The sequence below is a fragment of the Malania oleifera genome, chromosome 10 (assembly GCF_029873635.1).
Source record: "Malania oleifera isolate guangnan ecotype guangnan chromosome 10, ASM2987363v1, whole genome shotgun sequence".
Classification (NCBI taxonomy): Eukaryota; Viridiplantae; Streptophyta; class Magnoliopsida; order Santalales; family Ximeniaceae; genus Malania; species Malania oleifera.
In genome coordinates, this window is record NC_080426.1 from 25,929,526 (window position 1) to 25,957,210 (window position 27,685).

General features: G+C 34.3%; 2 protein-coding genes across 3 annotated transcripts; one reads left to right on the forward strand and one right to left on the reverse strand.

Annotated features, from left to right (window-relative positions):
- The first annotated feature begins 7,757 nt into the window (after positions 1-7,757).
- Positions 7,758-22,561, forward strand: LOC131167129 (uncharacterized). 2 transcript variants are annotated; one of them, XR_009139995.1, is made up of 9 exons: positions 7,789-7,982; positions 9,046-9,419; positions 9,956-10,183; positions 10,359-10,713; positions 10,803-10,927; positions 11,085-16,320; positions 16,410-17,220; positions 17,310-17,428; positions 17,532-18,180. XR_009139995.1 is itself a non-coding variant. In XM_058125956.1 (7 exons), the coding sequence occupies exons 2-7, from the start codon at positions 9,076-9,078 to the stop codon at positions 22,357-22,359; spliced, it is 1,428 nt and encodes a 475-aa protein (XP_057981939.1). In that variant the 5' UTR covers positions 7,758-7,982; positions 9,046-9,075; the 3' UTR covers positions 22,360-22,561. The 2 variants fall into 2 exon arrangements, 1 of the variants encoding a protein (XP_057981939.1); XM_058125956.1 differs by lacking the exons at positions 16,410-17,220; positions 17,310-17,428; positions 17,532-18,180 and adding an exon at positions 22,120-22,561 and having other exon boundaries at positions 7,758-7,982; positions 11,085-11,220.
- Positions 22,562-24,682: 2,121 nt separating this feature from the next.
- Positions 24,683-26,740, reverse strand: LOC131167130 (FCS-Like Zinc finger 15-like). Its single transcript, XM_058125957.1, has 2 exons — positions 25,633-26,740; positions 24,683-25,117 (listed from the first exon to the last, which is right to left on the reverse strand). Exons 1-2 carry the CDS (start codon positions 25,929-25,931, stop codon positions 24,874-24,876), a joined length of 543 nt encoding a protein of 180 aa, XP_057981940.1. The 5' UTR covers positions 25,932-26,740; the 3' UTR covers positions 24,683-24,873.
- Positions 26,741-27,685: the final 945 nt, after the last annotated feature.

Sequence of the window (27,685 nt, forward strand, 5' to 3'; positions counted from 1 at the left end):
TCTCTGCCTTGACTCTCTATTTATTAGCCATATTCTCATAAATTTGGTGGAGTATGGAAAAAGATTGGGGTGAAGCGAGAGAAACGATTTCTACGGTTTTTACGAGCGTTCTTCTCAGTTGACATACACCATGAACGGTTCCGGTATGTGATTTTATGACTTTCTTATTTTTCCGCATAAAGGTGACATATATGCGAAGATCATGATGATTTAAAGATCCTATGTTTATAGTAAATAATAGCATATAATTTCTTACAGTTGCATCAAGAAACTTAAAGTTAGTTCGATATTATTATTTTTTAATTGTTGAACGATTAAGTAAAGAAGTAGATTATGATAAGAGCCTTTGTATACGTTATTAGTATTTTGTTTTTATTATCGATTTTAATTATTTATTACAAATATTGAATATTAAATATGATATTAGTTGGTTTAACAATCTATCGTTGCAATATTTTCATATTCATTATTTAATTTTATGAATTAAATAATTCAATTTATAAATTATTTTAAATTAAAATTGAAATAAATGATTGTGTGATTTAAAATATAAATAAATCTACACTACTTATAAATAGACAAAGAAATGGTGTGTGTTTTTATAGTGGGCTAAGGAAAATGTGTTATTTTTCACATTGGGGTGCTACAATTATCCATTGCAAATATACCGTTAGACATGATTCATTCTCTCTCTTCCCTCTTTCCCTCTTAAACTGTCATTTGACTTGAAGAACAAAACATAAACATTCCTTGAATTAAGTTTGTAATTTCTTTTAGTTTTCAAAATATTATCAAACATGTCATCACTTTTAAGCCTTTATATCTAATTTTTAATTTCGCATTTGATTTTCATTTCTTGCCTATTAGTATATTAAACGACACTTATAATATGTTTTTAGTAGTTTAGAGATAAGATTATATCTTAAATTTTAATTTTGGAATAATCAAGAGAAAGTTTAAAATTTTTTCTAAATAATTTAAAATCATTTTAAATTTCTTTTGGGAAGATACCTACTTCTGCTCCAAAGTAAGAAAACCAGGTGAGAAACCATTTTGGAAAATTTTTTATAATTTTTTGATCAAAATGAACGAACCAGGAGTGAGTAAAATTCTTACATAAAAAACATAATACCAGGCTTTCTGGTAATCTTGATAATCATAAGTTTGAGGAATAAAAACTCCTTTAAATTATTTTGAAGTTCGAGGATGTTGTCCCCAAATGGAAGGAGAAATAACTTTAATAATTTTCAATTTTGAAAAATTTATTTTCTGAGACTCTTGAAGATCATATATATGATCAATGATAACTGAATTTGTTTCAATAAGGATTAATTCATAAAACCTTCTGTCTTTGATAATGTCAGGAATATTAAAATGACATCCTCTAAAAAAACATTTTTTGACAACTTCGAATGGTTGAGAGGCATTCCATTCGACTTCAACGGGAAATAGGTCTTCATAAACATTTTTAGTAAAGTAACCCTTTGGAGAATCTTTTGATGGAGAAGGTCTAGGGGAAGACACTCTTCCTTCCATAATATCTTTGAAACTGGGGGCTTGAGGTTTTGAAGGTCTCTCAAGTGGAAAAAATCTATTTGTTAATGGGATTCTTTCTGGGGCTTTTGAAGAAGAGGCTTTGGAGTAAAGATCACTTGCAGTTTGTCTTCTGGCCATGATTTCCCTATAGGAATTCTCTTGTTAAGAAATCAGGAATTGAGTTTGAAGTCCCTTGGATAAATTCAATTTGAAAATCAAAAACCGAAAGAATTGCTTGCCATCTTGCAAAAATCTATTTTGAAACAAGGTTTTTAACATCTTTTTTAATAATATTTTTTGCACTAGCGCAATCAATTCGAAGTAAAAATTCTTTGTTAATTAAATCATCTTGGAATTTTTGAATACACAAAACGATTGAAAGCATTTCCTTTTTAATGGTGGAGTAATTAACTTGAGGACCTGACCAGGCTCCTGAGTGAAATCTGACTAAGGTTTCTCTCGAATTAATTTTTTGTTTAAGGATACCTCCGAATCCATCATTAGAGGCATTGGTTTCAACAATCATAAATGCTCCAGGGTCAGGAAGACTAAGGCATGGTAATGATTTAACAAGGGTTTTAACTTTAATGATAATTTGAGTACATTCTTCATTCCAAATTGAAGGATTTTTCCTAAGTCTTTTAAATAGTGGTTTGATTAAGGTTCTTATATTTGGAATAAAATTTGCAACGTAATTTAGACATCCTAAGAATCTTTGTAATTGATTTTTATTGGTAATTTCATTCGGGAATTTGTCAGCAAATTCTAAAGATCTTTGGATTGGGGTGATTTTATTTTGATAAATTTGATGTCCAAGAAATCTAATGTTAGTTTGGAATAACTTGATTTTTGGTTTAGAAACGACTAAACCATTTCTCTTAACAATATTGTAGAATATGTTAAGATGCTTAAAATGTTGACTTATTGACTCAGAGTATACAAGGACATCGTCGATGTATACAATAGTGAAATGTGTATAGTTATTAAAAATTTCATTTATAATATTTTGGAATTCTGAAGGGGCATTTTTAAGCCCAAAAGACATTAAATTCCATTCATAATATCCGAATGTTACTGTAAATGCGGTTTTGTACTTATCCTCTTCAGTAATCTGTATTTGCCAAAATCCTGACTTCATATCAAATTTTGAATATAATGTGACAGTATTAAGTCTGTTGAGTAAATCTCTTTTGTTAGGTATTGGATACCTAATCCATTGTAAAATTTTATTTAAAGGTTTATAATTAATAACAAGTCTTGGGGCTCCTCTTTCTATTTCAGCTTGATTCTGAACGTAGAAAGCTGCACAACTCCAAGGAAATTTGCTTTTTCTAATCAGTTTCTTATTGAGTAATTCTTGAATTTCTTTTTTACAATACTCAAGTAATTCTTTATTCATTTGTATTGGTCTTACTTTTGTAGGTATTTTTTCTTCATCAAAGTTCTTAACATAAGGTAATTTGATAGAATGTTTCTTTCTATCCCAAAAAGCATTTGGGAGATCCGAACATACTTCCTTTTCAAGTTTTTCTTTGAATAAACTAATTTGTTCTTTGATCTTTGGGTTTTGAATTTGGTCTTCTATCTTTTTATGATAAATTTCTCTTGATAAAGATTTAATATGCTTTTGTTTATTTTGAATAAGATTTATTTTACTTATTCCTAAATCCTTGAGTGTATTAATTTCTTTTTCATGCATTTTGTCAATAAATTCAAACGTAATTTCTTAATTACTGATTGAAGTAAAAATTCCCTTTTCATTTACAATGAAAGGGTATTTCATGGTAGAGAAGGGTGTTCCAAGAATAATTTCTTGTTGCATATTTTTGACAAGTACAAAAGTAGTCTTGAGACAAATGTTATCTTTACAAATATGAGCATTAAAAATTTTGTATTGTATTTTGAGTGTAGAGTTTGTTGCACTGAATAATTGTACCTTTGTTTTTTCGTAATAACAGGTAGGAATAAGTCCTTCTTGGATACAATTTAAATCTGCTCCTGTATCTAACAGGGCACAACCTTTAAGAATAAAGTCTTTGTTAATAACAATCTTAATTTCTGAGTACCATTTATGAATATTGACCTTTGATAAATAATGAAGAAATCCTTGATTAATTTGAAAATCATCTTCATCTTCTGAATTGATTTTCTCTTTTCCTTTATTATTAATTTTTTCAACTTTTGAATTCAAATGAAGCATTTCTTTTTTAAATTCTTCACTTTGTTCTTTTAGCTTTTTTATTTCTTCTTTAGTTTGATTAACTTCTCTTTGTAAATCTTGAATAGATATATTTTCTTTTGGTAAAATTTCTTTATCTCTAAATCTGTTAAATATTTCTTCAAGATTATAACCTTCATCAATTTTGGGAAGTTTATCCTTTTCTAAATTTCTTTTTAATTTTTGTAAATACTTATTTTTGATTTATGGTTCTTGAATGTGTTCAATCATTTCAAGAATAATTTCATTTGTCTTTGAAATAACATTAACAGATTTTGAGCATTTGTTACATGAACAAAATCCTAGATCTTCTTAACAAGATTCTTCTAAAGATATACTTTGACTTGACGAATCAGAACTTGTATTAATTTCATTAATAAATTCTTTATCAGATGAGCTTGAGTAAGAAGTTTTAGAGTCTTCTGATTCACTATTAATGATTAAGTTAAGCATTTGTCTTTTTAATTTTTTCCCAATGTTAAGTTCTTTTATTTCTTGTTTAACTCTACAGTCTCTTGCATAATGTCCCTTTTTACCACATTTGAAACAAGTTTTTTTATTCTTAAACTTTTGAGGTTTTTCTCCTCTCTAAGGCTTTGAGGTTTCTTCAGATCTTTTCTTCTTTTTCTTGTAATATTTTTTATCGTAATTTTTATAATATTTTTTGGATGGTTTATATTTTTTATGAACTTTCTTAAGATATTTTCTTGAAGGTGCTTGAATCTTCTCATACCCATATTGAGCACAGAAATCTCCAAGTTCACCTTTGTTTCTTTTGAACTCAGTTTTCATCTAGGATTGAATTTTGAGTTCATTGCATAATTTAAGACCTTCATGATTAATTGTACACACAATTTGACCATAAGTAATTGATTCATAATTTGTACCTAAAGTTTCTTTAACACGATCTCTTACTCTTTGAGCAAAGAGTTTTGGTAATCCACTAATGAATTTTTCTTTCTAGAATCCAGACCTTCCATCTGGTCTGCCCATAACTTTGGCAATAAAAATATCTTTGTACCATTGAAAGTCTGATAATTTTGGACAAGTAAGGTTGAGAAGAATAACATTATTCTTTTCATGTTGACTACTTTGTTCACCAATAAATTGTCTAAAGATTGACCAAATAAGTGCTGCAACAGCATTACTTTCTTGTGTAGGAACTCCATTTTCTTCCTTAACTTTCTTTGATTCGTAAATTTGTTTTTTTTCAAAGGCAGTGAGATAATGATCCCACCATTCTCTAAGGGTTCTAGTAAAACCATGAGTAAGGAGAGAAACTATTTGTTCCTCACTGGCTTTGTTTGAATGAAGTCTATAGGCAATTGCTGTCATAGCCATTTGATGTAAAAAAGAATGAAGTTGATGTTCTGTTAAGCCATCAATTCTCCATTCATGGATTTCATTTCCTTGAAAGTTTCTTTAAGGAAGAAGATCATTTAATTCTTCTGATAAAAGACTTGGCGGTAGGTTTCTTGTAATAAGTTCTTTGACTTTGACTTTTCCAGTCTTTGATTTTATTTATGTCAAAGCTTTCTTCCGTAATATTTGACTCAAGAGCATTAATTGCTTTTTCTTTGGTTATTGTATTGATTTTAAGGTTTGAAGTTTGACTAATCAATTCATCAATTCTTTTGATAAGTAATTCATTTTGTTTGTCAAAGTTAAAATTCTTAAGATTATGATCAACTATGTTAAATTTAATTGGTTCTTCAAGTCTTTCTTTTGATTTACTTGATTCACCTTTTTCATAAGTACTATTAATTTTTATCTCAACAAGACTTTCAAGTTGTTCTTCAATCATTGTTGATTGGGTAGCTATTGATCTTAGCATTTGATTTGTATAATTATTTTGACTAATTAACTGATCAACTTCACCTTTACCTTTTGATTCTTTAAAGGATGAGGCTAAGATTTCGTTTCCTTTGTAATAAAACCTGATTGAGTTCTCTGGAGGATGAATTGATTTGACAAAATAATTATCAATAGTTTTCCAATTTTTAACAGGATTTTGAATTACATTAATCGTTTGTCTATCTTTGACAAATTTAAAGAAAGGAATATTTTCTTTTATCCGTTCCATCTTTTTAAACCATTCTGTCTTAATTTGTTCTCTTTCTGTATGATTATATTTTTTGAGAAATAACTTCCTATTTTTCTCATTAGGTTCATGATAATAGTCTCTCTTAATCATTTCCATATTTGATTTGAATTCTTTATTGATAACCATAACATTCTTCCTTTGACTTTCTTCATAAAGATTTTCTCTTTGTTCCTCTGTTAAAATTTGTAATTCAGTTGGAGAACTTGATTCAGGAATTTCTTGATAATATCCTTGAGGTATTTCATGACCAAAATCAACTCCTTTTAACTTAAGATTTGTTTGATTTGGTTCAACATAAGTGTAGAGGCTTGAAATACTCTTTCTTCCTAAATCGATTGGTTGTCTAGAAGTCTGTCCTAAGCTGTGACTTCTTGTGAGTAAGGGTTGAAAGTTGATTTTAACATTTCCTTCTTGATCTTGAATAATTTTTGTGGCAATTGTCTTTTGTGTTTCAGGAATAATTTGATGATCCGTTTCATTTAAGTTTGTGAATTCCCACTCTCCCCCGGCCTGAATCTCATTCCATAGAAGTTTCTTGAGATGAGAGGCAAAGGATTTTCTATTATAATTGGCTTGTAACATAAGAGTTTCTCCTTTTTCACTTGTTTGAATTGAATTTGGTAATATTGTTGAAGTTGTTGCTTTATAATAAATTTGATAAATAAGTTCAAGATTTGAACTTTTTGAATCCATATCATAACCTTTAGTTTGAATGTCTAATGTTAATAGTTTGTATAATGATTCATCATTAAGATTTGCCCTAATATTTGGATAACATTCAAAATAAATCGAACCTTAGTAATATTGGATTCTAACATTTCTAAAAGGGAGTCATTAAATTCATGATGCCTGGCATCACGAAGAACAATACAAACTAGTTTGTTAAGTCCTGCTCTTATTAAAGGGAATAATCCGACTTGAATTATTCCAATATGAAGTCTATCATATTTTGATTTAAGGGATTCTAGATCTTCAAGACTAAAAAGTCTTTTCTGTTGTCTTGCTTCACTTTAATGAAATTGATTTGTTAATAATTTTAATAAAATATTCTTCATCTTTCTCAATTGATCCTTTATGCTTAATAATTTGGCTTTCGGACTTTGTCATTTTCCAAATTTTATTTGAATCTTGACTTTGTAAGCTTTTACTATTCTAATTTGATAATCTTCTTTCAATTTTGCCAAGTGATATTTGTAATTCTTTCTTATAAGATATTTTGCTTGTTTCTTCTTGTTTATACTTAACTTCTTTTAAGAATTTTCCTTTGTTCATGATACTTTGAACTAATTTATCCATCTTCTTTCTTGGTTTTCAATAGAATATGTTTTGAGGTTTTCCTAATCGGGAACGGCACCGGGACCACCCTATACGCTCTCCTGGCTTCGACGGGCTGACCAACTGATTTTCACTGCCTTACCAACGCTTAGCGAAAATAAAAAACATACACCAAAATGAAAACTTTTGAAAGAGCAATGAATAAAACTGACTATGATACCGTTAGACATGATGCATTCTCTCTCTTCCTTCTTTCCCTCTTAAATTGTCATTTGACTTGAAGAACAAAACATTCCTTGAATTAAGTTTGTAATTTCTTTTAGTTTTCAAAATATTATCAAACATGTCATTACTTTTTAGCCTTTATATCTAATTTTTAATTTCGCATTTGATTTTCATTTCTTGCCTATTAGTATATTAAACGGCACTTATAATATGTTTTTAGTAGTTTAGAGATAAGATTATATCTTAAATTTTAATTTTATTAAATTTAAATAAAAAAACTATAAAAATGTAAAAAAAACTAATTGAAATTTATATTAATCCCTAAAATTAATTAAGATTAGAGTTTGATATGTGGATAATTCAATTTTGGTAATATTGGGAAACTAAACTTCCGCAATTTGGTAACTTCATCTATATTTTAATCGGTTATGGTTGGTGCAATATTTATGGTGGTCACTTGGTGAGGTGCAGAGTTCGATTCCGCCTACGTACCTTCCTGCGTTTCTGTTTCTGCCATTTGAAACCATCTAGGGTTTCGTTTTCTTCTTCACCAGAATCACCACTCACCAGCCAGCCCCCCTCCCCTCGCCTCTGCAACTGCAAGTGCCAGCCGGACTCTGCCGGGTACTTCCCTCTCATCGCTTTCCCTTTCTTATACCTTTCTCTCTGCTGCCTGTATTTTTCATCTCTGTTTGAACATGTTTCTCTCACTTTTTTTTTCGATATTTGGTGTTTTCTTATTGTTGATGCGTCGTGCCGGCGATCTCCGGCTATGATCGTACCCGGGTTGTTGTCTTGACGCCCATCCATCTCGATCGAGTTAATTGGCAATCGGTCTGTCCCGATCCACGCCCATTTTGTTTTTTGGGATCAGATCTACATCAATGAGATGAGATATAAATGACATGATCAACACTGAGTTTTTATTTTTTGGTGCGAGATATATATAGGACGTTTTCCTTCTTTGCTATTGATTCGTTACTCTAATTTGTAAGGATTGATAAATCTAAGAAGGTTTTTTTTCATTCCAATTTGGGACTTCTTGTTCATTCGTGCATCCCTTGCACATTCTGACTTAAAGTTGGAGGAGGATTTCGAGCTATTCCTCTGTAAAGACCAACTCTCCAAGCCTTTGGGCTTAATTCATCAAATGAAAATTTCGAGAGTTTTGCTTAAGAACAAAGAACTTGCTATTATCTTGGATTTTTTTTTTTTGGGATTCGTTATGTCGTCTCTGATTTTCTATTTTATATTTATCTGTCTATTTTTCTGGTGAACGATGACATCCATTTCAATTATTTATTGTTATGTAATGACGCCTTCTCAGGTATTGTTGTAAGGCATTATTTGAATTTCAAGAACTAGAAGAATTAAAACATTCAGTCAAAAAAGTTATGATTTTTTGTTTTCAGTAACCAAACACATCGACAATTTTCAGTTCTTATTTTCTGATTCTGATTTTTTGTTTTTGCATTCATAATTGTTTTGAGAGTAATACCAAACAGCTCCTTTTTTTGTTCTCATTTTATCGTATGTGAGAGTGGAAATTGCACTGATGATTTTTGTTGCCAATTCTCTCTTGAAAACCTGTCATTATTGATTTGTTTTCGGTGCCCTTGGAAGGGCCTTACGCATTCTATGATGTTTCAATTGTACTGACGTTTTATTGGGTGCACTATCGGTGCAGGCCAGATTGGTTTAATTCAGATAGAACAAAATGGGAGGTGGATTTAGAGTGCTTCATCTTGTCAGACCATTTCTTTCCTTTTTGCCTGAAGTTCAGAGTGCTGATCGGAAGGTTCCATTCAGAGAGAAGGTTATATACACGGTGATATCACTTTTCATCTTTCTTGTGTGTAGTCAGCTCCCTCTGTATGGCATACACTCTACAACGGGTGCAGATCCATTCTACTGGATGCGTGTGATTCTTGCCTCAAACCGTGGGACCGTCATGGAGCTTGGGATCACCCCTATAGTGACGTCTGGATTGGTGATGCAACTCCTGGCTGGGTCTAAGATAATTGAAGTTGATAATAATGTGCGTGAGGATCGTGCCCTTTTGTAAGTATTGGATGAGTCTATTTTCTGTTTATGCTCCTTGTTTCATATCTTATCTGTTACCTGCGTTCGATGCTTTCATATACTTCATTTGCTCAATGCTATGGTTTTCATATTCAGAGTTTAGTTTGTTATTCTTGCTGTGTTTTTCTCTGATGTGTATCTGAGGTTTATTTGGTATAAACTTTGACATCAGTGCACGTGGATGATTATCTTGTTTCAGATGAAGGAGCCCTTCAATGAACACCTTTGTAATTAGTGCCAATATTTTAAAACTAATATTGATATTGATGGTGACTCTGATTAGTAAAGTTACATTAGTTATTCATGTTGACCATGCGTTACTCTTAGATTCTACATCATATTTTGTGAATATTTAAGCCTTTATTTTTAGTATTGCAAAATTTTTTAGTTTTATTTGAACATAGCTATAACTTATAGATGTGTGTGCACTGTGTGTACTTTTTCTGTCTTTCGTGTGCTATGTGTATTCCTTGCAAGGATTTCTCTTGATTAATATTTTTTTTCTCCTCTTCCAGAAACGGTGCACAGAAGTTACTGGGTATTTTGATTGCTGTTGGTGAGGCGGTTGCATACGTCCTCTCAGGGATGTATGGCAGTGTTAGCCAACTTGGTGTTGGAAATGCCATTCTTATTATTGTTCAACTTTGCTTTGCTGGTATCATTGTTATATGTCTTGATGAACTTCTCCAGAAAGGATATGGTCTGGGCTCTGGAATTTCACTTTTCATTGCAACTAATATATGGTGAGCTGCTATGTTCATTGTGAATGCATTCTTTTCAATTTTCTATTCTTCAGAGAGCAATTATCTTGTTGCTACCATAATCGGTTGAACTGTGTCTTCCTTTTTTAGCATCATTGTTCAGTGTTTCCCATAAATATGCTCCCTGGATTTAAGACACTTTGTCATTCGCTTGCAGTGAGAACATCATTTGGAAAGCATTTAGCCCCACAACAATTAATAGTGGGCGAGGAGCTGAATTTGAAGGCGCTGTTATTGCCTTATTCCATCTGCTGATAACTCGAACTGACAAGCCTCGTGCTCTTCGTGAAGCTTTCTACCGGCAGAACCTTCCAAATGTAACGAATTTGCTTGCAACAGTCTTGATTTTCCTCATTGTTATCTACTTTCAAGGGTTCCGGGTGGTTTTGCCTGTGAGATCAAAGAATGCCCGTGGGCAACAGGGTTCATATCCAATCAAGTTGTTCTACACCTCAAACATGCCTATTATTCTTCAATCTGCACTTGTGTCCAACCTGTACTTCATTTCCCAGGTACTGTAGTAATTTGTTTGTATTGTGCAAGTTGAGTCACTTTTGCTTGCTTCGATCTTTAACTGATCAAATTTTATTTGTTTGTGCAGTTGCTGTACAGGAGGTACAGTGGAAATTTCCTTGTGAATCTTTTGGGTAAGTGGAAGGAATCAGAATATTCTGGTCAATCTGTCCCTGTTGGTGGTATTGCTTACTACATTACTGCTCCATCAAGGTGTGATTAAGAATAATCTCTTATTGTCCATTATACCCCAATTATTATTTCTCTTCCTGGGAATGGTTTGTTGGTTTCATTTGTTCAACCTGCTTTCTGTCCCTTGTGGATTGCTAAGCATTCTCCATTAACACATTTGCAAAAAATTCTTTTGCAGCTTGGCCGACATGGCAGCCAATCCTTTTCATGCTTTGTTCTACCTTGTTTTTATGCTATCAGCTTGTGCACTGTTCTCAAAAACTTGGATTGAGGTCTCTGGATCATCTGCAAAAGATGTGGCTAAGCAGCTCAAGGTATGATTTCTATTTTTTAGAGTTTTTGCTCTCCTTATGTTGTTGATGCTTGTATATTAAAGTAAATGTGGATTTTTGGGCCAAAACTACAAAAAAATGCTGCTATAAACCAATGAGTATGGATTATTTTGTGCTCGTTTATTTTCAATTATTACAGTCTTAAGAAGAAATCATGCTTGGATTTCTTACTACGCAATAATATTTTGTACATCTAACTGGATTTTATTTTAGAAGCATTCTTCCATATCTTAAATATTTATGTATCATTCGGGTCAATCAATGTTTTAAAAGGCTTAGGGATAAAGTGAGATGTTTTAATGCTTAAGAGGAAAGGCACAAGCCTTTTGAGAATATTTTTATAATAAAAATATGTAAATAAATGACATATATTTAAAAATAAATAAAAAAATTAGATCACAAATGTATTGTTAAAAAAATCAAACCTAATTTGCAAACTACTTGTTGGCTATTCAAAAATTGCTAACTTGAATTCATTATGTAAATCATGATAAGAGGTAGCTATAACATTAGAATGTTCTAATTATTTTCAATTTCCAAAATATAACTTTCAATTATTTTGGAAAGAATAGAGGTTCAAGAGTTTTAGGAATCAACACATATCATGATATTCCTTTTATATAAATATGGAGTTAAAATTTTCCACCAAAATCTAACGTGAGAATCACATGCCCAAAATGCATAAGCCTTAACTAAAAAGGTGCAAAATCATGCCTTTTGTACAAATGCATAAGCTTCAATGTGTAATATGTCAGCCTTTTTTAGATATGGTATTTTAGATTGAACCTCAAGGCATTTTAAGCATGCCTTGCCTTGAGGTGAGCCCTAATTGAGCCTTTTCAAATCATTGAGGACAATAGATGAAGCTTCCAACAATTTGGAGATAAGTTTGATAAATTTGATGAGATTCAGAAAGTTACTAGGGAGGCTAAATTCTTGATAACAGGCAAGTTTGCATTTGATTTGGACTTGCAACTGTGTTGGGGGTAGAGATATGCAGAAACAATGAAACTGGAGAGCTGTATACTCTGCACTCCTCTCCTTCCTTTGTTTTATTTTATTTAAAATTTGAAATCCAAGCAATTTGGCCATACTATACCCAGGATATTGTTGGCCTTAAGTATTCTAGGGAAGCATTAGAGATGGAGATGGGTCTTGAATGAAAGGACAAGAAGGTGATCTAGACTGATGCTTTGAAGTGGGCTTCTCAAAGAAGCAAGCTCAACGTGCATTTTAGTTAAACCTTCAGGAAGGTTTCCAAAAAAGGAGTGGACTGTTCAACATTTTAGTAGGCTTTTTAAATGAAGTAAGCCCGAAACTAAATGGAAAGTTGGCTGAAGCCAATCACTGAGTGGGTAAGGCTCAGAAGGGAAGGCAGTAGAGAGTATCAAAGCGGTTAATTGTTAGGTGTGTCTGTGATCTGGGTAGGATGGCTCAAGGGGTGGGTCTCAAAAGGAGGAGATGACTTCAGGGAGAGAAGAAGAGGAAGATGGTTCTGAACTGGTTGGATTTTAGCCAGGTAGGGATAAAATCTCTATCAGAATGCAACTTTCTTGTGATAATTTCTAGAGAGTTGAAGGCTGGGCACTAATGAATGCCTTTGAATTGATTTATTGTGAACTGCTGGAGGTGGTGCTGTTTTGTTTGAGACAGGGAAGGATAAGTTTCGAACCAGTTACAAAGATAAAACTAGTTCTGTGCTACAAAAAAAAAAAAAAATGGAAAAAGATAAACTGATTCTGAGAAATGTGAAGGCTGTGATTTTTTTATCTCTTTGTACATTCATCTATCTTAATGAGTTTCTTCAATAAAAATGAAGGACTAGAAGAAATCCATGAGCAGAGTTTTGGAGTTGTGGCTCAAAAGTTTTGAAGGTATGGTTTCCACACTTTCCAAAGACCAAAAAAAAAAAAAAGGAGAAAGAGAAAGCAAATTTGAAAAAGAGTACTGACAGTTGGAGCAGAAATTGGAGCTCAAGTTTTCTATTAAATATCATGAAAGTGGGGAAAGTAGCAAGGGTTTGGAGGGACATGAAGTAAGGGGAATGCCCTCTAGTTTCTATGTGCCGATGAAAATTGTTTCCTAAAATGTTAGGGGGTTTATGATCTAATTCCTTAGATGAGAATTGTTAGGCGTCCCAACCGGGAGTATATAGAGTCAAGAGGGGGGGTGTGAATGGACTCTTTTCGTAGAATTCGTATTTTTCTACACAATAAAATACTTAGCAAGATTGCAAGCAATTATATCACAATATACACAAAATAAATTATACACAAGATAAAATAAAGAGTGAAGGGAGAGAAAGCTTAACATCGGAGATTTAACGTGGTTCGGCACCAAGCTTATGCCCATGCCTTAGCACCAAGTCAAGGATTTTACAATCCACTATGAACACTCCTTCACCGGCGGAGCAAGCCTTACAACTCGGGTACTAAACCCTACACTCGGGAACAAATCCCTACCGTGCTCACCAAGAGCCTTCAGTTCACCAAGAACCTTCACCAAGCGGTTCACAAAGAACCTTTACAACCAAGAAGATGATTTACAAAGAGATGCTCCTTTAATTTGAGCTGATAACAAATACAAACCAAACCTCACACGACTCTCTCAAGGATTGAATCAAACAAGATATATGAGTAAGAGAGAACTTGAGCACTCTTGAATGAATGAACAAAGATGCAAAGTGCCTAGGTTTTGTATTCAAGGATATTTTTCACTATAAGCTTGTAATAATAATCAAAACCATGCTAAACAAGTCTATGGACTTGTATTTATACCCAAAACACCCAACTAGCTGTTATTGGACCGTTGGGAGCAATTCCCAAACAAAACTAGCCGTTTTCTAGCCGTTAATACACTGTTCACGAGACCACTAGTCGACTAGTCACTCTCACTGGTCGACTAGTCACCCCACTGGTCGACCAGTCCTCCATAGGCACAGTGGGGCGAAGAGGCTTCCGCCTCAAACTAGGTGGGGCGAGGTGACGTTAGGCAAGACGAGGCGTAGTGGGGCGACAGGTGCAATGAGTCACGCCTTGTGAATTTTTAGTCATTTAAAGGAGAGAAATAGCCATAGGCCCACAGCCAGACCCGTAGCCCTCATTCTCGAACGAATAGAGCCCTAGCCCCTTTCGGCCCTTCGAAGCCCGTCGTGAGTTCGTCTTGCACATTTGAACCAGTAGGAGCCTTCGCGATGCTTCGAACCAACAGCGTGAGCTCGTCTGCGAGCCTTCGAACCAGCCAGAAGCCTTTGCAACTTCGTCTTCGTGCTTCGAACTAGGATCGTGTGTTTGTCTCTGACATTTTGAAGAAGCACGACCCTTCGCGACTTCGTTTCGAACTAGCAAGAGCCCTCGCTTGTTTGTTTGCCTGCCTTCGAACTAGCCGTGAGTTCGTCTGCTTGCCTTCGAACACGACGTGAGTTCGTCACGTCATCTTCGACATTTCGAACAGCAGCGAGCTCGTCTTTGAGCCTTCGAACCTTCATAAGTCTTCTTCTTCTTCTGCTGCTTGCGTCTTGCTGCCTGTTGCTTCTTCTTCTTCTTCTTGCTGCCTGCTGCCTGCTGCTTCTCTTCTTCTTCTTCTTCTTCTTCTTTATACGTAAGCTTATAAATTAAATATTTAGTTTAATTAATTTAAGCTTATAAGTTATAACTAATACATAATATTTATTTATTTTTACTGAAATTTAGCTACTGTTTTTTAATTTGTAATATTTAGTTTAATTAATGTAAGTTTATAAATTATAACTAATACATAATATTTATTCTTTTTATTGAAATTTAGTTACTCTTTTTATTCTTCTTCTTTATATGTAATTACTAATTAAATATTTTGTTTAATTAATGTAAGTTTATAAATTATAACTAATACATAATATTTATTCTTTTTTTTTGAAATTTAGCTACTGTTTTTAAATTTGTTTGGAAATGCATTATATAAGTCTTAAATTTTAAATGGGGTTATTGCCTGGATTAGGCTATTAGCTACTAATACAAAATGAGTTATTGCCTAATTTGCCTGAAATATTTGATACATTGTTTTTTCAATTAGGATACGAAGTCTAAAATCTTAAATGGATTTTGGTTCTGGATGTGACACCTCGGCAAAGAAAGATCTTGCATGGAAGTATGCACATTTTGATGATACGAAAAATAGAAATAATTTGACTTGCTTTTTTTGTGGTAAAGTCACAAGGGGAGGAATATTTCGGGCAAAACAACACATTGTCGGAGGATTTTGAAATGTGAAAAAATGCTCTAAGTGCCCTGCTCATGTACATGAGGAGATTAAAGAGTATATGTTGAAGAAAGATATGGAAAAGGAGGAAAATGAGCTATTGCCCGACTTTGATGATATAGACCATTATGGTGAAGATGAAGAAGATGATGAAGATGATGAAGATGAAGAAGATGATGAAGATGAAGTTCAAGAAATTGACACCTGTGGCATGAGAGTGCTTACTGGTGATGGAAGTAAAAGATCATACAATTAACTTGAAGAAACCAAAACAGAAGGGGCCTACAGACTTGTTTTTCACTCCCAATCCAAAGAAAGCGGTTCAAGCTAGGAAAGAAGGGAAGATGAAGCAAACATCAATAAATGAGGTGTGCAAGAAAGAACTAAGAAGAAAGGCAATGGGAGATTTTGCTAAGTGGATGTATGATGCTGGAATACCATTTAATGCTGTACGTTTGAGCAACTTTGCAGTGGCACTTGAATTGATTGGACAATATGGTCTTAGAATAAAGCCACTTAGTTATCATGAAGTGAGAGTTCCTTACCTTAAGCAAGAAGTTAGTAGAATGAAAGAGTTGTTGAAGGTTTATAAGGAGGAATGGGCAAAATATGGCTGCTCAATTATGTCTGATGGTTGGAGAGATTCAATTGCTAATAAGGACATAATAAACCTCTTAGTGAACTCTCCAAGGGGATTAGTGTTCATCAAGTCTATTGATGCTTCTAATCTTGTCAAAAATGTAGATAGAATGTACAAATTACTCGATGAGATGGTTGAGGATATTGGAGAATCAAATGTGATTCAAGTAGTAATTGACAATGCTTAAAATTATGTTGCAGCAGGTAAGAACTTATTTTTAGAATTACTTTCTATAGTGTATATATTGTTTATTTTAATATTTTAATGACTTCATTCCTTGATTTTTGAACAGGGAGATTGTTGGAAGCAAAGAGGCTCCATTAATATTGGACACCGTGTGCTGCTCATTGTCTCAATTTAATTTTGGAGGATATCGGGAAGATGCTTTTAATTCATGCAACTTTGAAAAGGATAATTTTTTTTTTGAATGGTTATATCTATAACTGTGTTGGTGTGGTGAACTTGATGAGACGGTTCACTGGAGGAAAGAGTTACTAAGGCCTGCAGTTACAAGATTTGCAACTGCCTTCATCACCCTTCGTTCAATCCACCTTCAAAAGAACAACTTGAGGAATATATTTACTTCTGAAGATTGGAATACTACTAAATGGGTAAAGGAGGCAGTTGGCAAAAGAGCACCTAGTATTGTTTTTTTGCCTATCTTTTGGAGTACCATTGTCTATGCTCTTAAGTTAGTAGGCCCATTTGTTCGTATACTCCGTTTGGTTGATGGGGAAAAGAAACCTGCAATGGGATACATTTATGAAACAATGGATAGGGCTAAGGAAGCCATAGCTAAGGCTTTTGGTGACAGAAAGGATAAATTCAAGGAGACATTTGAAATTATTGATACGAGGTGGGGATGCCAACTCCATCAACCGTTGCATGTAGTTGCACACTACTTGAATTCAGAAATTTTCTATTCAAACCCCAACATTTTGCAAGATGAAGAAATTATGATGGGTTTGTATAAATGTATTGCAAGGTTACTCCTAACCCGTGAAATGCAAGATAAATTTCAAATGAGTTGGAAAAATACAATGTCGCTAGTGGCGTCTTTGGAATTAGTTTGGCAGTGAGACAAAGGAAGACAAAAGCACCAGGTAAATTGACATTTGTACTACCTCTTTCTTTTTAAAATTATTTTGCTATTTACCTTGTAGGTATTCATTTAAAATTTATTTTATAACAGTGCAATGGTGGATGACATTTGAATCAACAACTCCAAACTTGCAAAAGTTTGCTGTGAAAATTCTTAGCCTCATGTGTAGTGCTACCGGTTGCGAAAGAAATTGGAGCTTATTCCAACATGTAAGTCATTAGTATATCGTGGATTAATTATTAAAGAACAAGAACTACTAGTCTATTGCTTTTTAGAATCCTTATTTACTATATTACTTTAAACTTTTTGTAGCTTCATAGCAAAAGGAGAAATAGGCTATCCCATCGATGCTTGAATGATTTGGTATTTGTGAAATATAATCGAACTCTGAGGCGTCGATACAAAAAACGTGACACCATTGATCCCATCCTCCTAAAGGACATTGATGATGGTAATGAGTGGTTGATTGGTAGGATGGATGGCGATTCCGATAAGGATGATGAACTTGTGTTTGAAGATGATATTTTGACTTGGGATTTTGTTGCTAGAGCTGCTGGACTAAATAACCCCTCGCATCACACTAGATCAAGAATAAGTGCAAATATGTCATCATCATCTAGAAGAAGAGGAAGAGCTTCATCTAGCAGTGCAACTAGTGCTAGGGGTTGGACCACAATGTTGGAACTTGTAGATGTGGATGAAAATTAAGTGGATAGTGCATAGGAGATGGAAGAGGAAAAAGATGTTGGAGAAAACAATTCTGATGATGAAGAGGAAGATGATGATATCTTCGCAGACCTAGTTGACGATGAGTGATGACTGATGATTGAGGAGGATTTTTAGATTTTATACTTTGAAATCTTTTATTGTACTCTTTTTCTTTGGATGTTGAACTCTGTTGAATTGTTGATGCTTTTGGGCTTCGTCCTCGCAATTTTATTAAATTTTCAATTTTGTTATTGAATGTTTTGGCATTTTAAATTCTAATATTACTAGATATTCATATGTTCATATATCAATTACTCCAAATAGAAATTTTACACCATTTTAATAATTGTGTGCCTCACCTTCGTGAGGCGCGCGCCTTCGCTTCATGCCTCGTGCCTCGACTTAAAAGACCCTTTGCACCTCGGCTCGCCTCGCGCCTCTGACTACTATGCAATCCCTTGCACTGGTCCACTAGTCACTGGCAGAAAGATATGTTTTAGCTACTGGCTATCACCGATCGACTAGACCCTTGAATCAGAAAAAGTCATCGACATAAAAGTTGTGGGATTTTTTTTAACTTTCCAAGGACACCAAGATCGTGCTTTTTGGACTCTTGTAAAAGTTATGCCCCAAATACCGAAGAGTGAACTGGAAATTTGATAGGTGCATAACTTAGGTTTTAAACCCAACCAAGAAGCCTTTTAAACACTTAAAACATTTTTGGAAAAAAGTATATGAAATATATTAAGTCTAATAAAGTTTAATACTTATCCAAATGAATTTCCCCTCGAGTATAAGATATCTTGTTAATAAAAACACATTTGAAAATTCGTTTCGATATCGTATATGCTTAGTATGTCCTTTATGAAAATATACTCAACTTTCTTGAGTGTTAGGACATAAAACTCGTTTTGACACATCGGGACTAAGTATAAAAAAGTTTTGAAATCTAGGATGTTAAAAACTTGTCCCTTTGAAAACATATTTTGAGTTTAGGATTCTTTTGACAAACTCTTTGATTTTAACTTTGAAAACTATTAAAGTTGAGTTTGTGAGTTTAAGTGAAATCCTATTTACTCATGTGTCCTAGTATGCATGCATTTGCTCAACTTTTACTTAGAAATCATGCAAGAAACACACCCGCAAGAGTTACAAAATGTTTCTACCTCACACAACCCTTATTACATATAATTTAAGAATTAAGCTTCCGTTGGTTGTGCTTGAGTCCTTTGACTTGGTACTTCAAGTATTTGCCACTTGTACCTGTACTAAACATGATCTGTAAAGATGGAATACACTAGGAACAACAGATAGGTTAATATTATCAAAACACATTAAACCATGATAATGTAGCCACCAAGGCTAACAAGAACTATTGCTAAAAGTTATCTAAGAAATTAGATGGTTGACGAAGTTGTTTTCAAGAAAACTAGATGAGTTGGGGTATGATGTAGATTTGAGAAGTACGTTTTTTTTTTGGGGTGGGGATGGTTTTAAATAATGGCTGCATCTGTTACGTAACAGCATTATGTAATAGTTTTTTGGGTTACCAAAACTGTCACATACTGCGAAATCGGTGGGAAGAAAAACCACGGCTGTAGGGGCCATTACGGACTGCGACCGTTACTTAAAGGCTGCTATGGCCATTACGTAACTGCTACAGGATTGTTATGCCAAAAAAATATTTTATTTTTACTTTTTCTTCTCATTTTTTCCCTCTCTTTCATAAATTTTTCTCAATATACCATGTGGCAAGAGGGGGGAAATATTATAATGAGGATGAAAATGATGCAAAATTTTCTTTTTCTTTAAATACTCACAAGATATGCATTAATTAACAATTTAAAAATACCAACTTGTTAGGAAAATATTTTATTTTGATAATATTAGTAATTTGATATTTATGTTTTATATTTTTCAACTTCAACCTTCTTTCTTTTCTAGTTATTTTATATTTGTATTGTTCGTATGTCTTATATGTCTAATAAATTAATGGAGTGTATAATGTATTTTGTTTTATTAATTAATTTGGCACACATAAGAATATTCATAGATAAGAACAAGAGAAGTACAAATACGCAAACACATGAAATTTTTCTATCAATGGTGGTTTAAAACAAATGTAAACTTGTTGCCCTTACCAAATAATTTAGTCGAACTAAAGAATCCAAAATACATTAAAACTCTTTCTAAGAAGGGTTAAAAGTTTAAAACATGAAAGTTTGCTAATATGCACAAGGTTGTGTGTGCTTGAAAAAAATCTACGGCCGTTACACCCGCTTCCCTTTATGTAACATCCGCTACTCTTGCTTCCCGTTACACCCGTTACCGCTATGTTTTGCCATCTGCTACTGCAATCCCTGCTGGGGATTGCTTTGTAAGCTGCTGGTGGGTTGTGTAATATGGACACCTTTAGTTGTAGATGTGCAGGAATCTCTTTTGGGAAGTTTGTGCTTATATATGGGTGGAGTGATGGGTATGAGTGGGTGTTTACTGGGATTGGTGGCTTTGTCTGAGAAAAATATGCTGGGCATCTCTGGAAGACAAATGGACTTCGCTTCAGTTTTTGTTATTCTTTCTTGGGTTGGGGCTTGGGAGGGGAGGTGGGATGATAATATGATGTCTTTTCTATATGAGATAAATGGAGGTACTACTTCCTAGAGTAGCAGTTCCTCCCCATATGGAAAATGATGATGACGACGATGATGATGTTTTTTCCCTTGCTTAGGTTGGGTGTTGGGAGGGGAGGCGGGGTGACTATACAATGCCCTTTTCTATATGAGATAAATGGAGAATGAAGGGAAACGGTAAATATAAAGGATTTTGTAGAACTCTTTCCCAATTCAGTGCGGAAACTACTTCCTAGAGTAGCTTCTCATCATCCCTCCATTGTTTTGGAGGTGTGCTGTTTACAAAGAGGTCCAATTTCCTTCTGGTTTGAAAATGTGGCTCAAGACAATAGGGCGTGAGGGGTTTGGTGATGTATGTTGAAGGATACAGTGTATTGTGGTGGTGACTGGGAAACTTAAGGGGCAGAGAGTGTTGGCAAGGTTGGAGTTGAAGAAATGGAGCCAATAGGTCTCCAGGAATTAGGATTTAAAAGAAAAAGCTAGCTCTGCTTATGGAAAGTGATAAGCTGGATTTAAACATTAGGGGGAGCGAATGTAATGGTTCAAGTTTGTGAGTGGAGACATCTAAAAACAACCTTTCTTGTCATATTGGATACAAGTACCAATGAAGGGAGTTAATGGATAGAATCGATCATTATGTTGATTTCGATAGAAGCATCCATAAGGGTAGTATATTAGAAAAGTTAATGTTGTTATTATAATTAGAGCTGGCTAGATGCACTGGCTTACATCTCATGTAAACACCTTGTTGTAACTTCAGTTCCTTGAAATAAAGCTTCTGCCCATCTGCCCCTGTGACTTTATTTCTACTTTTGGATCACTTAGATTGAAGGTTGGAGCTGGCATGTTTTGGTGCTCATCCACCCAGTGCAGTAATGTGGGTTTGGTTTTGGGAATTAGTTCTGAAACTGGGTAAGGCTGTGTATCACAAGATTTACTCCTAAATCCTGCTATAAGCAGGGGCCATACGCACCCTGGGTTGACCCATCTAGCAGCCCTCGGTACCAACTTGGGCTAGAGCCTGGTGTTTGGTTTATTTGTATGGATTTATACGTCTCTAGTCTCTAATACTGAAGAAGGAATTCTCTGTCAGTGTCATTTTTCAAAAAATTATCCCTATAATTGTCTCAAAATGCCCTTATTGATTATGTCTAATTTATCCCAATAACTACTAATACTTATTCCAAACATATCTGCAACTACACATAATTATCTCAAAATGTCCTTCAAAATTTTTTAAAACCCTTATAATAAATATAAAATTAAAACCATGGAGTGTGCGCGCACAGCTAGTCGTCATATATTTATAAGATATTGTTGGGAAGAGAGATGGCACAATGGAACTGATAGTAGTTGATGTTTGAGTCCACTAAGAATTGATACAACAATAAGAAGTTCGGTTTTGAGTCCACAAGTTTTAGAAACATTTTATGATGATGATGCACATATCAAAGTACGCCAATACATAAGTAGGTCCTTATGCACCTCCTCCGGTGTAGTTTTATTTGCTCATTGTTCATGACTCGAACAATGCTAGTGATCCTTTTTGTGGATTCTTGCAGGAACAACAAATGGTGATGCCTGGGCACCGAGAGGCAAATTTACAGAAGGAGCTGAACCGCTACATACCCACGGCAGCAGCCTTCGGAGGCATGTGCATCGGCGCACTGACTGTGCTGGCAGATTTTATGGGAGCAATTGGATCCGGGACAGGGATTTTGCTTGCAGTGACCATCATTTATCAGTACTTCGAGACTTTTGAGAAGGAAAGAGCTACCGAGCTTGGTTTCTTTGGTTTCTAAGCTTTAGGTCCTGTTATGAGCAGTGTTTGGTAGCGAGGACAAGCTCCACGAAACAGAAACTAGAAGAGTTCAATTCAAAATTTTAGGATATTGTCAATTTAGTGTTTTTGTTTTTTGTTTTTCAATTAAAAGTAATGAACTAAAATACTTGGTCTCTTGGAATATCAATACTCAATAGCACAGAGCCTGCCTTTTTCTGCTCCGTAGTTTACATTTTATTGGAAGTATAAAAATTTTGAGTTTAACTTGATTGAATTTATGAACTTCTCTTTGTTAGTAACTACTCTGCGCAATCATGACTAGGTGCGAAAAAACTCGCTGTATATTTGATAAATATAAATACGACCACATCATTAACAGGACATCAATTTTAACTGTGCACGTTACTTGTCAAGTAACCCAAACCCAACAATGTTAGAAGAGGAACAAGAAAGGCAAAAAGGAAAATCTTAAAGAAATCATATTCAAGAATTATAGCTTTTTGTGATTTATTATTGATCAAAATATCTCAATCAATCAATCAATAATATTGGATATGAAAACGTAAACATGATTAAAGTTGAGCCATTTGTAGACTTGGTATAAGATGATATTCTTTATTTCTAATCAATGAAAAATCTTAAAGAAACCATATGCAAGAATTATAGCATTTTGTGATTTATTATTGGTCAAAATATCTCTATCAACCGATCAATAATATTGGATATGAAAACGTATAACATGATTAAAGTTAAGCCATTTGTAGTCTTGGTGTAAGATGATACTCTTTATTCCTAATCAATAAAAATTCTTTAAGGTGAGAATGAGCTGTTTTCTTTTATTTTCTTATCAGTGTTTCTTATAATACAATTTAACGGAACATTGTTTAGAGAACCACTCAATAATGATTTTACTAAAAGTTAGTCCTTTTTTCTTGTCATAAGAGAAAAAAGGATACGTTTTAAAGGTTTTATTCACCAACAAAGCTATAGATTCCAAAAAATAAAAATAAAAATTTACATTTTGTTCTTGTCCTACCTTGCACCATATATATTTTACTCAACCACAAAGAGATTATAACATTCAATTATGATAATAAATGAAAAGCTCTAGTTTAAAAAGGAGTGTGTCGACCTTTATAGAAAAATATGGATTAAAAAGAACTAGGAATTACAAATATCATTAATTCTATCATTACAAAATTATTATTAGACACGTAAGGTTATATAAGTAACAGCAGTCATTGGTATATGCCTAGAGAAAAATCTTGCACGATGTTAAGATTAGAAATAGGGAGTATAATTGGAGCCAACTTAGCTAAATGCATATGTATACTTGTTTGGTTTTACAACTTAATACATTGTTGACGGCATGCCTATCCATAACAAAGTACTTCTAAACTTGAGTAGAAGGAAATTATATGTATAAAATTTCATTTAACATTAATGAGATTTGTATTGTAGGCATGGCTAATCTAATTTTTAACCTTGACGTATAAAGGATGATTTATTTACAATAGTTCAGATGATGTTGAATGGTTTTGATAATAAACTTAGTATTATATTGGTGAATGTGACACCCATTATGAAGATTTTAATTACATCATTAGTAAAACTCGATCTTTAGGAGTCTTACAACAAAACAACTAAATGACATTTGATTTTAATAATGAGGATGTACTCATGGGACTATGAAAAATGATGATGCTTGTATTTCTCTTATATATTCTACTAATGAAAATCAAGGGTAAGCTCATAGAGTAGGACAGTGCTAGCTAACATTGTAAATAGAGTTTTCTGGTACTAATGTTTTCAATACAATTTTATATTACATGTTATCCAATTCAATCCAAATTAAAATTTGAGATCTTTTCAAATATAGGGTAAGAAAATAAATATAATTTGAATAGTGAAAATGGATAGAAGATTGTGCAAAAAAATATGTGGTTGACGATGCATACTAAACAATTGGAGGGTAATCATAAAAATTGTTGGCATAACAATGAACTAGAACACAGGAGCTTTTTCAAAATGATCGTGAGAAAAAATTTGATCATTTAAGATTTATCATTTATCTACAAGGGTGCCATAGTTGCAGTCCCCCTTTCATGTCTTATAAACCATATTCAAGCAAGAAATGATCGATATTCGTCACAAGCTAACGTATATAAAGAGATACGAGAGTAGCTGTTCTGTATATCTCAGCTTTTGATGCTTACAAGCTCATGATCAACAGCTGGCATCACTTTTTTTAAACATGAATTGACGTTCATACAACTTCTATCATGACAAAGACTCTTCATGCTAGACAAATGTTCAAGATAAACATATCGCAGCAGGTGGAGTGATATCAATCCTTTAAAAGGGAAAAAATTATTTAATTTGTTTTCAGTGCATTATCCAAGTAATTATCTGCTAGGGAAGAGAAAATTAATTACTTGATTTCCTTCCACTTTACATTATCCAAGTAATTATCCACTAGATATTCTTTGGGGCAAATAAATATTGACAAGGAGAGCAACGCATCAAGTTTAAGTCAATGTAAAATGAAAATAGAGGTGGCCGGACTTTTTGGGGAGGACAGAGGCTTGCTGGGTCGCCGTCGCTGCCGGAGTTCCTCGAGCAAGGCGTGAGTCTCGTACCCACCACCACTGCTACTGCGACAGCTCTTACGCCGGAAAGATGCCACCATTTTCTTCCTGCAACTCTCTATTTCTTTCATTTCATCAACAACTATCTGCCGGCTCCGGCACTCCGCGCTGCAGAAGCCTTGATCTCCCCTGCAATTCAATATTTCTGGATTAAAAATCAAAATAAAGAACACAACTGGCACAATTTTCATTATACCATTAAATAAAAACTATCTTAAAATTTCAACCTTCGCTCAATATGTATATATAATTTCATTTTAAAATCTTAAAACATCCTCATATAATAATAATATATATATATTTACGGGCTCAAATATACTCTTTAGTGCGGGCTTCCTCGCCCCTTATGCAAAAATCTCTCATAGTCTCATGGTGCTTATGAATGTAAGTCATAATTTAATATTAAGTAAGAAGAAAATAAGGTTAGGGTGGACGAGAGAGACGGAAAGAGTTCTTAGATTCAATCCTTTATTGGTTCATTTCTAGATAATTCGTTGCTAGTTATGACAAGTGTGGTCAATTCACCCAAAGCTTGACGAGGACGTACGGGGCAAAAGGGCTCGAGCCACCCTAGCTTAATTTCCGGTCATCCAAAAAAAAAGAAACCAAAGAGAAAAAGAATCCACAGATTTCATTTTAGCTACCTGTACATGTAGATATCTTTATCTGGGCTCAGCTTCTTGTTGCAGAGAAAACAGGAAGTCAAAAAGCAGGAGTCTGCGGCGGCCGGAGCTAGTGGGTGAGAGGCCGGGGTCGGTGGGGGGCATATTGTGCCCGGCGATCTCATGGAAGATTTTACGAGGACATGAGTGCTGTTGGGTACTCCCTCCTTCTGCGAAATCCCACTGTACTGAGTAGTCATGAGTATAATCCTCAACCCAACTGCACCCTCCTCATCACTAGAACTACTCTGTTCTGCCAAATCCAAACTGAAGGCTCTCATGGTTAGTCCTCTTCTCCCCTGTCTAGGTCATTAACCAGAGAGCTAAGGGTCTAATTAAGCTCAGGAGGAGGAGGAGTGACCGATATTTATTCTGCTCTTGATTTGAAAATAAAGAGTATATATATATATATATATATATATATATGTATGTATGCTCTTGTGTCTGCCGATCTGTGTTTTCACGTGGTTGCATTTTTATATTGATCTCTGTTTTGCAGGCTAAGAATAATAATAATAATAATTTACTAGTAATGCTCTGCTGTTTTGAAGGAGGGGAGGAGTGGTTCGGGCACATTGAAAAAAGCAGAGCTACAGTAGTAGTTCAGCGCTTTGCTTTTGGCGGGGCTGGCCCGCGGCCCGATGCATGAAAAAGCAACAACATGTAGTTAATTAGTATATGCTTTCGCGGCAGCATACATGGAAAACGTGCAGATTGAAAGCACAAGCTAGCCGGCCCACTTTCATTTTATGTCCATTAGCTTAATTAAAGGGCAAAAGACCGGATTGTCTTGAGATTGGATAAAAAATATTTATCTTCCCCAGATTTCAAAGATTTAAAAGACTTTTCCTTATCAGGATATACAACCCACCAGGATATACAATCCACTGCACACGAAGAGGCATTTCACCAAACAGTTGGCGTGCAGGAATATGTATAATTATAATCTGTTTTTTATTTTTTTATTCTTTTATTTCATTTTCTGTTTTTACACATCAAGCTGTATATAATTTTTCTGTTTTCAATTATTCTCTTTTGCTGTATATATATACCAGCACATGAATGAGAATGCTGTGTGAGAAGTATTGCAGAGTTCCTTCCTCTCTTCTTCAATTGTTTTCTGAATTCAATTCCTTCATTAGCTAACATGGTATCAAAGCCCCTGACAACGAGTCTCGCCGATCCCTCACCAATGGCAACTAGCTTATCTTCTTCCTCTTCCCCTCAACTTTCTAGTGTCTCGTCCTTCTCGCACATTGTCACCACTAAGTTCTCCTCAGATAATTATCTACTGTGAATGCTTAGATTTCAAGAGAACCAAAGAATGATAACAAATAAATAATAAAGAAAAAAGGAGAGAAAAATGATTTTTTAAAAAGGGACTCATTAGGGCCTTGTCGACAAGTAGCCTTTTTGCACTCGTCGACGAGAATTTACCAAGAGAGGTTTAGTGGAGCCTGGATTTTGTCGACGAGAGTTACAAGTTCGTCGACGAACTCCATTTGTGGACTTGTTGACGAGGTGACGTGTCTCGTTGACGAATCCACATCTTATAAATGAGTTGCGCTCGGGATCCAGCAAGAAAATTTCATGCAACTCGTTTCTCTCTCTCTAAACTCATCCCTCTCCCCTTCTCTCTAGATTTCCGGCTTCGTTAAAGTCCAGATCAACGATCGGGAAGTGATCATTGCAACTAATAACTGCAATGAATATGGAATTTAGAAATGCTGATATGAGAAAAGTGAAATAGTGGAAAGAAAAACCCTGATGGAATAGATATGTAAACCCTAGCGATGAATTATGATATCGAGCATGGTACTGATGCTAGCGGATGAAAAGTGTAACCACACAGAATCGTGGAGCATGTGGTGAGTAAGTACAAATGGGCAAGAGAAGGGTTGTATATTGCCCCCTGGATTCCTGACCAGGTTATTAGGTAGGCCATTTGTTACTATAGACAGGTATATGGTATTATTTGATCTAACTAGATCGGCTAACCGCGGTTAGATCCAGCCTTCAGGTCGCACAATCTTGA

Bases quoted from the DNA above. Each gene is read 5' to 3' on its own strand.
- LOC131167129 (XM_058125956.1), top strand. From the start codon at position 9,076: ATGGGAGGTGGATTTAGAGTGCTTCATCTTGTCAGACCATTTCTTTCC. The intron at 9,420-9,955 runs GTAAGTATTGGA...CTCCTCTTCCAG, and splicing joins CGTGAGGATCGTGCCCTTTT to AAACGGTGCACAGAAGTTAC. The intron at 11,221-22,119 runs GTATGATTTCTA...GGATTCTTGCAG, and splicing joins ATGTGGCTAAGCAGCTCAAG to GAACAACAAATGGTGATGCC.
- LOC131167130 (XM_058125957.1), bottom strand. From the start codon at position 25,931: ATGAGAGCCTTCAGTTTGGATTTGGCAGAACAGAGTAGTTCTAGTGAT. The intron at 25,118-25,632 runs GTAGCTAAAATG...ATTGAATTGCAG, and splicing joins AAAGATATCTACATGTACAG to GGGAGATCAAGGCTTCTGCA.